The sequence below is a fragment of the Bombus affinis genome, chromosome 15 (assembly GCF_024516045.1).
Source record: "Bombus affinis isolate iyBomAffi1 chromosome 15, iyBomAffi1.2, whole genome shotgun sequence".
Lineage (NCBI taxonomy): Eukaryota > Metazoa > Arthropoda > Insecta > Hymenoptera > Apidae > Bombus > Bombus affinis.
This window is the reverse complement of record NC_066358.1, coordinates 5,000,251-5,016,202: the sequence shown is the minus strand read 5'-3', so window position 1 is coordinate 5,016,202 and position 15,952 is coordinate 5,000,251. Positions and strand designations below refer to the sequence as shown.

At 43.9% G+C, this 15,952-nt stretch overlaps 1 protein-coding gene across 2 annotated transcripts in view; it reads right to left on the bottom strand.

The window, feature by feature from the left end:
* The window catches only part of LOC126925039 (chaoptin-like), an 89,102-nt gene extending 75,897 nt beyond the window's left edge, over positions 1-13,205 (bottom strand). The window contains exons 1-2 of one of the 2 annotated variants that reach the window (XM_050740171.1): positions 12,833-13,205; positions 7,622-8,273 (exon numbers count right to left, since the gene is read on the bottom strand). In XM_050740171.1, the coding sequence (XP_050596128.1) occupies positions 7,622-7,694 (73 nt within the window). In that variant the 5' untranslated portion in view covers positions 7,695-8,273; positions 12,833-13,205. The remainder of the gene's footprint in view (positions 1-7,621; positions 8,274-12,832) is intronic. The other variant, XM_050740172.1, reaches the window with a different exon arrangement.
* Positions 13,206-15,952: the final 2,747 nt, after the last annotated feature.

Below are 15,952 nucleotides of genomic sequence, written 5' to 3'. Positions count from 1 at the left end.
CCGCTGACAGGTCTCCGTTGGCACTCAATCAAACCGCGAAACGGATTGATGGAGTTCTCGTTTCTCGACCATTCCGCGTTCCTACCCCTCTATTACGGCCAATATGGCACGCGGTTTAAAGATACCCCGATGGAATTTCATTATCGATTCGATCAACCTAGACGGTTGTAAGGCCGATTATCGAATCGTTGTGTCTGCACAATTAGAAACGTGCATTGATATTTGCATCGATTGGATCCATGTTCATTAAGGCACTTTCATTTGATTCGACGAACTACATGCTTTGTAAGTTTGTGCTTGTAAAGTTTGGCATCACCTTTACGAGACATTCTATGTTTAACGTATGTCGTGTTTCACCCATCATTTTCGTGATTTTCAAATTGCAGAGCATTCGTGCGAATTTTATTATCGAGGCAGTTGTATCTCGAAACATCGATAAAACTTTTTACGCCATCCAGCGAATTTATTCTAACCTAGAAGAGACGTGATCGTGAGTCTGAAAACGTGTTTGTTGGCTCCGAGCGCCTGTAAAAAGGCAGCCGAACGAACAAGACGAATGTATAAATAAAAACACAAGGAGAAGAATAAGCGCAGGTGGAAGAGTTAGGAGTTCCCAGAGCGACACGACGAATACGCCGACGTCGTCGATGAGAGACCAATCGACGATGAAACGCGAACGCCGAGACGCGACGTCTCAGAAAATTTCCACGGCACCGGTTTGCCGTTTATCTCCACGAGTGGCGTTTTATCAGGATATTTTGTAGAAAACGGCGCAGAAAGAGATAAAAGGAAGAACTCGTACACAAGGCGGACTCCTTTGCTCCATTTTCTATGCGACATAGTCGAGATAAAGCCAAGAATACGATTACTTAGGTTCCATAGAAAAAAGAGAAAATTTTGTTCTCAGCCATGACTCTAATTTGAAAACATCATTTTATTCGTCTCCTGAGTGTGGAACGCAATTCGTAGACAGTTCAGAGAAAGAACTTATTGCTTTTACCACCCGTGCACCCGTGGCTCCGTATTTTCCCTGAAATTAATGGTCGATGTAGCTTCGAGCGTAACTCGTGTATAGCCGCGCCGACCGGGCAATTACCTCGAAGTAACCCGCGTAACGCTTCTAATTAATTAGCCCAGCCCGTTCTCGCGAGAAGGAATATACTTCCGCGTTTCAGAGATTATTTTGTTCATGGGTGCTATCGGCTACGGGGGAAGCGCACTCGGCAAAGATTCCTCTACAGAGCAACGCGAAATTAAGGTACCGAGACGAAGAAAGTTCAAAGCTTTGCGCTAGTTTTACTATCGAGGATAATGAATATTATTTTGGGGAATATTTCGTGCTCGCGAGTAGCTTATATCCATCGATACTTCAGAGCGCGCGAGCTATTTCGAAATTAACATTAAACCATTCGTAACAACGGATAGAAACCCGAGAACGTATGATTAAATGAACTCGTAAATACAGCAATGAAATATTGAAAGCATCGCACGGCTGTTTCTTTACAAAGTATTTACAGTGACTATTTACAGTATTTTGGCATATATCGTGGAATAAAAGGAGCAACGTTTCACGCAAAATCATTGTTCCGTCGTGACTATGAACGAGACCGTAGCGAACACATCGTATCTCTAGAGAGGGATATAATTTTCATCTGTTTTGTTTCACGTGGAAAATAAGTGCATACTTGTTAACTGACGTGAATGGTGAAATTCTGCTCTGCCTGCACGAGCAACTTTCGTCGGCTGTTTAGCTGTTCTTGGGGTTCCCCTTTGTTCCCGACTAATAACCACTCGTACCAAAATAATTTTCGAAACTCGATACCGCGGATTGAGAACTACCGGCTTCCGGAACAATTCCAATCATGGCTACTTCTAATGACCTGATTATTGTTTCACGTGTATTGGTTTTTAATCACAACGGGCTGGGATGCATCTCTGGGTTTATCCAGAAATAATCCAGCAACGTAGGACGGGCATCGATTCGTCGTTTATTTTCCGCTTGCCTTTCCAGAAATAATCCTTAACTCTGACTGAGCTTTTCGCGCGAAACATTGAACCGATGTACTGTTGTATGATTGCTAGATGAAAAGCGCATCGCTGAAAGAAAATGCGGTTATGCCCAAGTTTGTTCGTTATCGATCAACGAATTGGACCAACATATAAGTCTAGCTTTCGCGTTGTATTTGTCGTGGTAAAATAAACATTGTTGCGTTTCAAATTGTTTTAGTTGCTGGAATGATTCGTTGTAGCGTTCCTCATGATACGTCAATATTTGCTCGATTGTCGGATGAAGTATGGATCAAACACTTAATGCTTGATAAACGTTCGACTAACCGTTCCTGCAACGTTCCGCTATTGGAGTATTTTAGCTGAAAGTAAAACAATTTTAGCTACAATTTTTACCATCTCCAATTTATTACCGTACTTTGTTCTCTTGTTTCGGATAATATCGTCATTGGGGGAGATTACGAAGCTATTTCTATCGAAATCATTAAAAATACCAGAGAAAGAATTATGCGTCGATAACTAGATTGGTCACAACATCCATCGTACGCATTATCGGGATGGCGGAACCGAATGATCCCAGATAACAGTGGCGTAGAGCGATTATAAAAATCCGTAGCCGCTTTATCGAGACCGCGTGGATGGATCGTGGAGTCGTTTCGGGCAGGAATCGCGGCGATCTGACCCCATTGTCGCGCGATAATGAAGCCGCGACGAGTACTCGCTTATCGGTGGGAGCGGTCAGGTTATCTGGCCAACGCCGAAGCGCGGCTTCGACGACCCCGCGATCGCTATTTCCGCGAGCCGTCCCAATGTAGCAACCCAGTCGGACCAGACCTAATTTGTTACACGACCGCTCAGCTCCACCCACCACTTAATCGGTCTCTGACGACCGAGACAGCTGTCGCGAATTAATTTGCCTTGCAGGTGTCAGACGCAGGTCTGCCATCGCGTTGTCGAGCTAATCTCGACGATTCGACGACTTACGGCATAGGCTGTAAATTACATTCGCTTTATTTCCTTTGGAATCTTTTTACCTTTCGAGAAAAATTCAAAGGGATTTGTGCCAGTGGTGGTCAGACTGTGTCTCGTGAATCCCATACGACCTTTCCATGCAATTGCTTTCTATAAATGTGACATGTATTATATAAATACGTCATAAAATATATTACATTCATATCATATAAATATATCATAACTTTCATCGACGAATTCCAAAGACTTCTCTAGACGAAGCAGTGAAATAATTCAGTAGCTTATCGTTATATCAAGGTTAGAAGATATATTAGAATATACCATAGAAGTTCATTGCACAAATCAGGAACGCAAGGGAAAGATGCCAATAACAGTCGACATTTTTTAGTGCGCGAGGAATTTGCGACACGAGCTCTATTTCGAAGTGAAGTTTGTTTTATATAACAGGGAATAGTTTGATCCGAAGAGGAGTAACCCGAGAAGTCGGATATGACGATAGAAGGTCTCGCCGGTGCTCGAAGAGTAATCAGTCGATGCTCGTACACCGCTAAACGTTTCACGAACAATATCTGAACTGTTAATAATCGAACAATGAGCCAAAGAGCTACAGGCAATCATGGAGGGTCGTTAATTTCAAACTGAGCGCGATACTCTAACGAGCTCGTCAAGATCGCTTTGTTAAAGCATAACTTATATTCGTTAGAAGTTGAGTAATTAATATTATATAGTATCGGGAACAATGGCTCGTTGAAAGTTCGAAATTCCTGTCACTTTGATATTGTTTGTCGGCTTGCATACCGATCACCGGAAACTGTGTCATCTGTATCGCTATATTCTGCCACGTTTTCTCTTCATATTCAACGGATAATTATTATAATTGATGTTGCCCGAGAGCTTTTCCATCGCGTGCCACCTCAAAGGTATTTGAATTGTGATTTGCCTTTGATTAAATTGCTTTTAATTTAATTGGCTGCTCCCGAAACATAATTTCCTAATTCAGATCATTGGTACCGTTCTTTCGTATAAAAAACAACGATTGCACATTAAAAGGTGTTGGACTCATTGAAATGCGGCGAATAGCTTGTTTGGGAGGGCGATAAGCGCGTAAATTTCGACCTTGGCAAGCTGAGATTTGGGTGGGATGGTAATGCTTGTGGTCGTGGAGGAATGCACCGAGAAACCCTTAGAACGCCGTTTACAACGATCTCGTGCAATTACCATCGCGTTGGCCTGCTCTCTCGAGGAGATCAGTCGGCTGACAGGCGTTTCGCTTTGGTAATTCGCCCGAACCGTTTCGTATGCCAAAGAATGTCATTAAAGGCGTTGCTAAAGGCTCCGAGCCAGCGTTAACATCCTGGGAATTTTCTTGACCAGCCTCTACGATAAAGGCATTTCCCTTCGGAGAACGGGAAAAAAGTATTAAAAGCTTCCGTCGTTAACGTTCGCTAGGAACGACGCGTTCTCAAACAAACCGGAAATCCCTTTGAGCTTCGCGGACCTTTTACATCGCGTATCTTTGTTTCGAACGAAAGGCGAGTATCGTCGACTGTCAATATTAATCCGGGGCCGCTCTCGGTCCGTTGCACTTCGGCGATATAACACAGGAAGTGCACAATGTAAACTCATATTTCGTAATGCACGATGCAACGTACATAAATCTTTGCCATCCGTAGATAAATTATACGCTAATGCATCGGAATGGTCGGACGTCTTACGGCCGGACGTTTCTTTGGCCGAGTACCAAAAGTGCGCTGCACTTTCGAGTGGCCGGCAAATATCGCGTTACCAACCGCAATTCAAATGTCACCGGGCAATTCTTCGACCGATGCCAGCAATTGGATTAATTAATTACAGTTCCGCATCTCACTCGCATCATTCGAGACACACGAGAGAATATCTTTCTCTTGAAAGTATCGAAAACGCATCTTTGACTGATGATTTGAGTTTCTTAGTATTTTGTATATACACAGGTTCACGAAAGTGTACCAAGACTCGTGGAAACATTTCTAGCATTTATACGAAACATTTGGACATTTCATTGGCACTCTTACGAGACTATGATTATATTGGAAAAGTTATATCGTAAAGTTATATCACAGATTTATATGTTGTTAAATATCGCGTAGTTTCTATGTACATTCTCAGATCGCCTTCAGATTCCAACAATATAATCGTGACAGTCGTGTCTCATTATAGCGCTAATGAAATTTTAAAACGTTTTATACGATACATACAATATGGACATAAATGTTTGCCATAGAAAGTGTTCGTGGACTTTCGTGAGCCAGTCTGTCTCTCGGTGATATTTCACGAATTCTCTTCCACTAACTTTATCAACACTACACGTCGTTGTTTCGACTCGAGACAATTTCCATAGGTCGGAACAAAATAAATGCAGACTCGTGTCCAAATATTGACAGAAGTCAATTATTTGCACGAAGGGGAACAGCTTCCCATAACTTATTCGTACTCGGCGCCTATTTGTCCAATTAGGAGAAGGAGTATTTATCGGTACGTGAAACTGCCAGACAGCTACAAAACGCTAGACCACTCGGCGACTTTCTAATTGTTCTATGTACATTCGCCTCGGCGAGCTTTTACGATTCTACTTGAAACGAGCGAAGAATCTGTAGTTTATGAATCGTTTGGCTAGCGAAATTCAACCTCGTATAAAAATATTTAATTAGCTATTTCGTTTTTGACTGGAAATACGACCGTTATCTCGACTCCGGTATCAACGCGATTCGGTAAAATAAGCGAATTCTCTCTGTTGCCCGCGGAATTCGAGCCGAGCAATTTTCCCGCTGCCGATCGTTTCTGCTTGAACCGGATCATTTAACGATGTAATCAGGGACAATTAATTACTTGAAGGATTTTCAACTATCGGGTAATTCGTTTTGTAAATTTGACGAGGATGCTATCGATAGACGCGATGAAATACTCGTTTCCTTCTCTAATTGCCATTGCTTCTGCGAATTTCGGCCAATCATTGTCATTTCAAGCATACACGTTACGTAACGATATATTGCGTTCTCTCTACATTTTCCCTTCTTTCGCTCCTTCGTAGATATATAAAAAGTCCAAAACTTACCAAAATAGACAAAATGTTGAATTCCGAATTTTTCTCAGAAACTGTATGGATTTAAGACGACGATTTTTTGTGAATTTGAGTGATTTCGCATAAAATATATCGATAGAAAGCTTTTTGTTCTTCCTGTATTTTATATTTTTCAATATACGTATCTTTCATTTCGATCTTTTTAATACACACCTTATGTCGTTGTCATGGCAGGTAAACAATAATTGCAATTTCATATTATTCCATCGTATTCGGTCTGGTAACGTTTCCATGCTGGAAAGGAAAACGAATGGTTTAGGAGAAGAGAAGCGTGAAAGAAGTTGGCGCATTCCCATACACTCGCGGAGACTACGACAAAGTTTGAAGACAAATAGCGTTTGTCACGCGTGTGAAGTGTGATTACGTGCTCCCGATCGGCTGAACGGGGGCCGTGTGATCCGCGAACAAGTAAAATGTAAAACAATTTCCGACACTTTGATGCATGTGCGTACACTTTCCTCGTGAATATCATCGGATGTTACGTTCTTCTTTGAGACTGGCTCGATTATGTTCCTCTCTCCGCTGGCTATATAAATATTTAAGATCTTCTTTATCCGAATTTTCGTTCATATCTTACATCCGCGTGAATTTCAATGAAACGTTCTACAGTTATATTGAACAGTTTCAAAATTGGGCAAAAGTCAGGCGATTTAAGTTTGGTGTTTCTTTCCTAAGTACGATCGAACGTGGACAGCAGCGGAACTTTTTGATGCGATTCACATTTTCCCCGACGAGCCGCCGCGTCAAACGCATTTAGTCGCGGTGGTTCACAAAGAAAAAAACACGGACGATGGAAAAACAAGTAAACGCAAAGAGATTTTAGCCTTATTCCGGCTGACGGGAACGCGCGGGAAATTCGAGCTCGAATTCGCAAACAAAGGGAAAACAAGTTATCCGGCAAATGGACGAGCGATCCGTTGATTGAAAATTTCCAGCCGCCTCCCTTTCGGTAGCTAGCCTCCGACCTCGCGGATATAAACGGATTAAGCTCTATCAAAGCAAAATACGTCGAGAAAACAGAGGAGAATCATTGGACCATAGGCGTGGCCGTGTTCGAGAACGAGTCCCGCGATGATTCCATATGTGTCCGAGCTCCCGATCTTTTGATACTCGACACGACATTCGACGCGGCACTCTCCAGGATCAAATCGGCGCAACAGTATCATCCTATCAGAATACGATGACAGTTTACAACGTTTTGTAACTTTGTTGGTGTCAACTCGTTTCACAACTGATTCTATTCCTAAATCCTTTTTAAAACATTCAACGAATGTGTTAATTCAACATGAAACTTTTCATTAGCCACGATTCTGTATGCTAACGAATAATTTTCACACAATGCCTATCTTTATTACGAAGCTTTGCATACGTAATGGACACGAATTATTGAAAATGATTGAATATACGATGCGCTAATATTAAATCGTACATGATTTTGAAATAATCCAATGTTTGCGTCCAGATTGATTGGCGACTCAGTCGTCGCAAAAGAAAAATTACAAGCGCAAATAAAATGACACTTACCCTTAGAAGCAGGCAGAGAAGAGGGCGAGAAGCGCGAAGCGCGCCGCAGAGACGTCGCGATGCACACTACCATAATTCCACTTTGACACTGGCAAGTCACTAGCACGCGCGATCACCAAGATCAATCGTCCCCGGATCGGCAACACGACGAGCCATCGCCGTTACCGCTCTAGTAACGATTGGCCAGTTCGATCGGCATGATTGCTACACGACAATCGCGCGCGATAACCCGGCCGGGTTTGCCGGATCGATTCAACGAGCCAGTCGAACGTCAGTCACGGTGCTGCTCCGAGCAGAAACACTCGATGGAAGAACGTCAAGCATCGTCTACTTTCGCCCAACTATGCAGAGATTAAACATTGGCGCGCCTTTGCCCACGATTTTCATCGTACCGCGCGATCCACATCGATTTCTGCTGAATCTACTTTGGTACACCCTTTCGTTTATCAGATTTCGGTCCACCGTGCGACTGGATTTCAGCCGAACAAGTCGAAGGTCACGGATCTTCGACGCATCTGCTGGTCTTCGCTGCCTGAATTGGTAGAAGACTGCTTAACACAGATATTTCCTTTTTCCCTTGGTCTTTTCGGTAGATTCGTCGAATTCCTGGGATGATTGCCGCGGATATGTCGTGGTTGTTCCCGGCATCCGCCTGTGGGATAAAGAATTTGGTGATTTTGGCAAACTACCGATCCTAACGATTAATTGCGCCAGGACGGAAAAATTGCCTGGCAGACTGGGTCATACTGGATGGATGTTCCTTGTGAACTTTTTGAGATGGGGATGTATATTGGCTCGTGAAAGTACTTGAACGTGTAACATAGAAAATTTCTATGTTGATACTATACGCGTTACGATACATTTAGAAATATTATACGTTGACACTAGGACGAGACACGTTAAATCGGTAAAGTTTGAAACAAATCTCTATATAGAGAATGTATTATAGAAATTGAGAGATATTTTCATCGCGGACAGATATTTAGCAGAGAATTAGTATATAGCATGAATAATCATCTTAAGCATACAGCGAGTGTTAAATATCATCCTACTGAATATTTAGGTTTATTAATATAATATTGACTGTTTAAGTAATTTTCTTTCAAACTTTATCGGCATAATCTTGATAGCGGAGTCTCACAACAGTGTAGCTGAAATTTCAAAATGTTTCGTGTAACATATACGTTATCGACAGGATTGATTAAAGTAATAATATTTTGCTTATCGAGAGAGGGGAAAAGAGTGGTGGAGGAGCAAGGGTGGAAAATATTGAATGAAATTCGTTGTTTCCCATTGCGAGGTTCCCGAAATTGTTCCACGAAGGGAAAAATGCGGGAAGATAAATCGGCGACATGTACATGGCACAGAGGGGTGGGGGAAAAATGGAGGTGATAGGGGCGGTTCGATCGGTTTAATCGTTAATTCGCGGCGTATCCGCCGTTCCTCCGAATTTTCGGCCACGGCGAACGAGTACCGTGTACATTGTTAATTGCCAGCGACCGCTAATTGAAGTTCGCGCGCGTGCGCCAACGCGTCGAGGGATTTCTGGCATCGAAGTTCGTAGATACGTTTGTCGGGAAAGAACGCTGAATTATTGAAACATTCCGTTGCTACATTAATCAAAATCTCGTATATACGTAAATCGGAAAGATCAGCACAACCTATCGTAATTTCGCTCTAAACATAGCCAATTTCTCGTTGAACGAGCAGCTACTTCATTGCACCACTAAAGTAGGCTAATGCATTTCTAAAGCCACAAGCGGTTTATTTTATTTGCCCTCGTTTCTTCGAGCATCGATCCATCGAGGAAGCGATCTCGTGCTGAGAATTCCATCGGTCCCACCATTATCTCGGCTTTTCGAATTTGCGCGGTAATCTCGCCAGATACGAGGACCATCCTGCCATCCTAGAAATGATTAGCAACGATCGTTAAGGTTCTCACGGTATTCATAAATCGGCGCGGTTTATCGCTGCGCCGCGTTCAGCTCACTTTGTTCAGCCTCTGGTATCCACCTCGTAACGGCGACTTAATGAAGCCGTAAAACGCTGGCGAAGTACGCAACCCCCCGCCCCGGCTGCCACGGTTTTATGGTTTTGATCGCTGATCGTTTGAGGAGCGATGCTTCGACCGGTATCGCTTCAGAACTAGGAAACTGGGGACGTTCTAAGGATCGTCCCAGAAGTTTAATGGTCCTTGGTGGGCTTTGCAAGCACCACGTTGTCGGATTTACCTGGACAAATGATTGACTTAGCCTGGTTTTATTTTCTAATACGCGATAACAAAGCTTCCTGGTACTCCTAAGGTACCTAATATCCTTTTCTACGAAGAAAATTCAACTTCTAAGAGCTGATGGTAGGAGTAACTCGAAAGATATTGATTTTTTCGAAAGGAATTTTCACACGTTATCGTAGACAGAAAAAGAAGATATCTAATCTTCTTCCCGATATCTCTCACCGTTCTCGGGGTACATAACAAAGAAAGAGAAAATTCTGCGTCTTCTTCAAAAGGATGATTTCGATCCCTAAAATCATCAATAAAAGATACGTATACGTTACAGGTCACCTATTCCATTTGCATGCAAGATTCGTAATTTTTTTCAAATTTCTAGCTTCCTTGTGAAATTCTTCTTTAGCGAGATCAAGATGGATCAGACACGAAGGCGAAGCGAAATCGACGCTGTCCATCTTCGAGAACCGTGGAAGTAGGTGGTTCCCAAGGGTGCAAATCGAAGGAGGAATAGCGGGTGAGAGATATGTCGGAGGAATGCACGCGCGTGCACCGCGCACGGTCGATGCCCAGCCGTGTATGGCTGCGCATTAAAATGTGACAGAAGAGAATCAAAATTCAGACCGCAGCGAAATACTGGTGGCCTGCTAGGGTTCTTTCGTTCGCAGAATTCAGCCTCGTGACGTCAGAGATCGGCAGCGATCCTCGGCGATCATCACGATATCGGTAACAAAGATCGTCACTGCGTTTGCCATGCAAATAACGCGTATACATATTTATGCCGCGACGCTGTTGATATTCCTTTGATAGCGATTCCATCGACTCGTCTCGTCTTTTTTCCAATTACGACCTCTTTATCTTATCCATTTCCAAGACTGATTCTGTAGGTCACGGATGTGCTTTCTAAATAGGGATTCACAGCAATTTTCTTCTCAGCTTCTTCCGACGCAGGTTTTTAATTAGTCAGCGAAGTGCATAGCGTGTGTTTCTAGGAATAAAATCAGGATATCGTGTCGCTTGATTTGTCATGACGCGTCACTTGCACGCGAGAAAACCCGTGTAACGACTTTGATGGTCGAGCTCCGGAAACGAATGTATCCAAGGATCGATCGAAACGCTTATCTCGCGATCTCTTTTTACGAATTGCGGCTGAACGTCGACGAAAAATCGCGTGGACGTTTGTCATAGGAGACGTCTGGCGCCCACGCGTTTCAAACGACAAAAATCGGTTTCCTGGGCGAAGTCGATAATCGAACGACACTGCTCTCGCGGATGATCGTCGTTGATGATGCGAAGCTCGCGTTAAAACGTGAAACGAATCGCAGTGAGTACGGTGTTCCTCGCTCGGAACAACGCGTATTATGCCCGACGTCGACCATCGATTTTCTCTCGATTTCAACAATCGAGGCCTTGATACTGACGTGAGGTACAACGTTACGGAAGATGAAAAGTCGAGGTGTCTATAGCGAGTAGCTTAGCTGTGATTGTCATACTTTTATTCTTTATCCGTGTTCCTATTTTGCGAATTGCAGCCGAGTGCATTCTTCTTCTAGAAGCGAAAGCTTGGAATGAATAGTAATAGGAATAGAATTGCTACAATTGGAGCTTCCGCTACTTGTTAATGTTTCTGACACTTACGTTCGTTACCTTGACGAAAACACGAGTCACCATGAATCACTTACTGCGAGGACGGCTCTTCATCAACTTCTCATCCTCCAATCACTCCACTTTACACAAAGTGCCGTCCATAATCAGCGACGTAATTGCACTATACAGTCACTTGTATATCGATATAATATACATGAAAAAGGAACACAGCTTCGTGATCGTCTAAACAATGTTATATTTTAGCGAAACAACATTCTTCTTTTTGAAAGGAATATCCTTCACATCGTAAATGGAAATATTTTTCGATCTTTACCAGGGATTGAAAGGAATAAAGAGACTCATCCGCGGAAACTTTTCCATAAATATAAAGTCTGCCGGGTATAGAGATATTTTTTTTTTTTCGTGGCCGAGACGATTTAATTAGGCCGCGTGTACGTTGGTCTCGCAGCTGGCGAAGGGTTAACGCACGAAACTCACCCCTGGCCGCCGTGAGGGTTGCGCGTTTTCACGTAACACGGAGGACGGTGCGAGCCGAAACGACGCGTCCTCTCTCGTTTCGTCTCTGTCCCTCGGCACTCGAGATTGATACGGGCCGACGGATCACGAGATTAAAAGTCCTCGGCAAGGAAGTTGGACTCGTTGCGAACTACCCTCTATCCGGCTGCCTTTATTAAACTTGCTCGCCTGTACTTCGGGAGGTAAACGAGGTTCAAACGTTTTTGAAACGTGACTCTACCGTAGCTTAAATTTAGATTGAACAAGCGGTTTCGCTTTGTCTTCGCACAACCAGAATCTTTCACCGGTTCACCGATCTCTTTCCACCCCTTTTCGACAATGTTCCGCGATCATTGAATCGTTTTCCCTCACTGACTCGTTGATGGCTGGCTCTATAATTAGCTTCCTATTAATGCAGACGAAGAACTATTTAGAGATAAATTTCCCTTACAACTCGTTCAGTTTTTTTCGAAGACGTTCACGTTTTACCGCTTGCGTTTATGTAAAGAAAGACGAGAGAAAGATTGCAGGTATGAAGCGTCTCTAACAATTATTCTATTAAAAGAAAGTATAAAGTCAAAGCTCCGGAAAAATGATCGCAACGTGTTCAGGTATTCCTATCTCGAACGATGCAACCACAAACTTGCCGAGATTTTCCGGTGAAGCCTAGTGCAACCGCGAAAGATACTTCACCCTACGTTTCCCTACCGCAACACCAACAGACCCATTCAACCTCACATCCACGGTTCGTCATCAATCAATCAATCCTTCTCTTCACTACCTATCGCTACGAATTCTCTGTTTGCCCAGCCGCGTCGCCGAAATCCCCCTTCAAACCGATCAAACAACCCATCCACAAACACGGAACAATAACTGCGTACCGATAGTACTGGAGTCTTCGTGGTAGAATTTCTGGATCGGATGATCGATATTCTGAAAAGCGTAGATGGTAGCAGACAACGCTTGCAGTTGCCTTTTTGTGACTGACAGCCGCGTGTAATAGGAAGCGATCGTGGTTCAGAAGCGACGAGGCGCGGCGTTGGAAAAATTGCCACGGACCGACACACAACGAGAGTGGAATTTCTCGTGGACGATTCTCCCGAACGATCCTAGGGACGGGATGACGTAGGGCGCGAGCAGGGACACGCACTTCGGCACACGCATTTATTTCCGTCGACGGAAACGTGACACCCGGTGGAAACGCTCGCCCAGCCACGGAACCGTCGTCGTTCTCATTGAAGAGTCGCCGGCGGACTGCGAGCCTCCGACTGGATGGGAGCGGTGGAGCCGGCGCGAGACGCGAGGGGTGGCGAGACACGGAGAGAGAGAAAGGGAGAGAGAGAGAGCGCACCTCGAGAGAGAGGGAAGAGGCTCGATTGAACGCTGGACGAGAAGCGGGGGGTGGCGTGGGAGGGCGTTTGGATGAACAGAACGTCGACGATGGGTCCGAACCCGAGAGACGGAGAGAGTCGAGAACCGAGACGACGAAGGGACGGGATGAGTAGTGATGGGCATTCGATCCTCTGTGTCGCGAGTTTTCGAGCGATTTAGTCGTACAGAGGTTACAGTCGTTTCGAATTTAAGGGTGTCGAACGCCGAGAGCTTGTGAAGTTTGAACTCTATCGTCGAGTTGCGGAGAAAACCCTTTCTCACCCGATAAAGGCACGTTCTGATAAATGTTGTGACTAGGAGCTCGCTTGCAAGTCGAACGTCTCATTGTTTTTGGCAAATGGAAACGAAAAATTGTTCTACCGCATCTGCTGCGTCACTTTTTTACAGGTTATGTTATGTTACATTTTGACGATGCTCATTGACTTTTCTCCGTTGCTGGAAGTTCTTTGACATTTCTAATAAGTCGCCAGAGACTTGTATTATCCAGACGGATATGTCTCGGCTATGAAATAACTCAAAGCGCTCTTGAGTCCATCGCTAGCAAGATGGCAGAGGGAGAGTCGAGAAAAGAAGAAGCGTGATATAGAAAGGAAGCAGAAGAGGACGGATACAAATAACATTCGAAGACGGAAAGAGAGACTCACTGAGAGGGTTCCACCTCGCTTTTCCTCCGTTTTCGATGCGTCCTCTCTTCCTGTTGCCTTCCACTTTCCTCTCTCGGCACATCGTACTCCTTTCCAACGCTCGCGCACACGTCCGACCCCACTTCTTTGCCCTTTAATGCGTTTCCTTTCTTGACCATCCTCCTCCCTTCGTCGCGTTTCCCCGACCACTGGCAGCAGTTTGTCGGTACAGTTTCATACGATATACGGAAACCGTTACCAGTCTGCGGTTCCACCGACGTTGCAGGCGAGATACTTTGATTATCGAAGGAAAACGAAGTCGATGTAATAGAGGTGGAACATCCTGTTCTCTAGGGGATGATCTGGATTTCAAATGCTGGACAAGCGTGTTTAGCTGCTCGCAGGAAGCTTTTGCGCTTTTCGAGAGGAGCTGCCCTCGAGATATACGGAAATCGTAAAATCGGTCAAGGGTCAAAGTTTAAATATTCCAGTTACTCAGCATGAACGAGTTAGCGAAACTATGAAAAGATAAGGTTTAAGACTTTACTTAGGAAGGAAAATTGGCGACTGGTACTTGCCGATTTTAATGAAACTTTGCACAATTGCTCATTAGGCTAACCTAAGGTTTTTGCCGTATTTGGTCCGTTTTCATTTCAAAGGGTCCTTGCATAAAAAACAATATAATTGTATAAGGAATTTCATCGTTTATTACGTCACCAATAACCAATCAGTTTTGTCACAAATGAACCTATCTTACCTGACAGTGTTAATCGATGGACTGAAAATCGTAGTGGTGTAAATCAAGATTTTGGGAGTTGAAATTTAATCGTGTATTCCAGCTTTTAGAAGCACCATCCATTTATGTTTCCTTCAAGTTTGACAAGTACCTCCATTTGAATTCAGCGACAGAAGCCAACGTACGGTCCAACGTATATATACTCTTCCAAGCATAAAGACCAAACGCTTGAACGAAAAAGAAAGAGCCTGTCCCGATAATCCTAGGCAGCATACAAGTCTTCATAAAGTGCTATGATTTAATAGGGATCTCGTGGTCGGAGTTCTCGATGGTGTTTAGCCGTCTTATCGTGCTCCTGAAACGTGACGGTCGACGGGTGATGGTATCCGGAAATTTTATGGTCGCGGACTAAACGTGTCTTCAAAGCAAATTCGCGTGCACACGTGCTTCTTCCGCTCGTCGATAACCGATATTCCGCGAGAATTTCTCGAAACGTCGTGTAATTTCCGGCTTAGATTGCTCCTGGATGTCAGCCCGATGCAAATTGTCTGTCTCTAAAGTATATCCCCATTCGCAAGCCATCGTTGATCCCCTTCGCGCCTAACTTGTCACTAATTGCCGAAAAAGTCGATGTTAACAGCTTTCGTTCTCATCTCTAGACTAGAACAGGGTTTGTACGATAGAAAACTCTCACGCGCAACCATACTCGTGAACACGCCACGTTCGAGCGGAGGGCTTCCCCGTTGCCGGCAAAGTTATCGCGTTAATTCGACCGTGAATATCCCGCGATTTGCACGACTATAGCTTTGAAAATGCGTTAAAGCGATTCACCGCAGGCACTTGCGCTTTTACACGCCGTTGGAGATACATTTCTGGTGTTTGCAGTTTGATCGTGTCGACTAATTTAAAATGTTTGTAAAAGACTTTGAGATATTATCAACATTCTTTCATTCGACATAACTCACTCTTTGATGTTTAAAGTCAAAAGGGTAAAATATCCACTGATCTGTTTATTACCCGAATGACCGCGTTTATTAATGATTCGTTGTAAACGAAAGAACATTCGCATTTCAACCGGTCTTTATAACAGAATCGCACAAGGTTTTCCAAACACAGTTTCCATATGCCTGCATACGTCATTTCGTGTATTTTTATTTTACACATTATACGGAATTACGTATCGTTTGCCTCTACAGAGATCGATCCTTGGAGCTGATTGTCGTCGAGACTGGAGTTATAACACGAACACA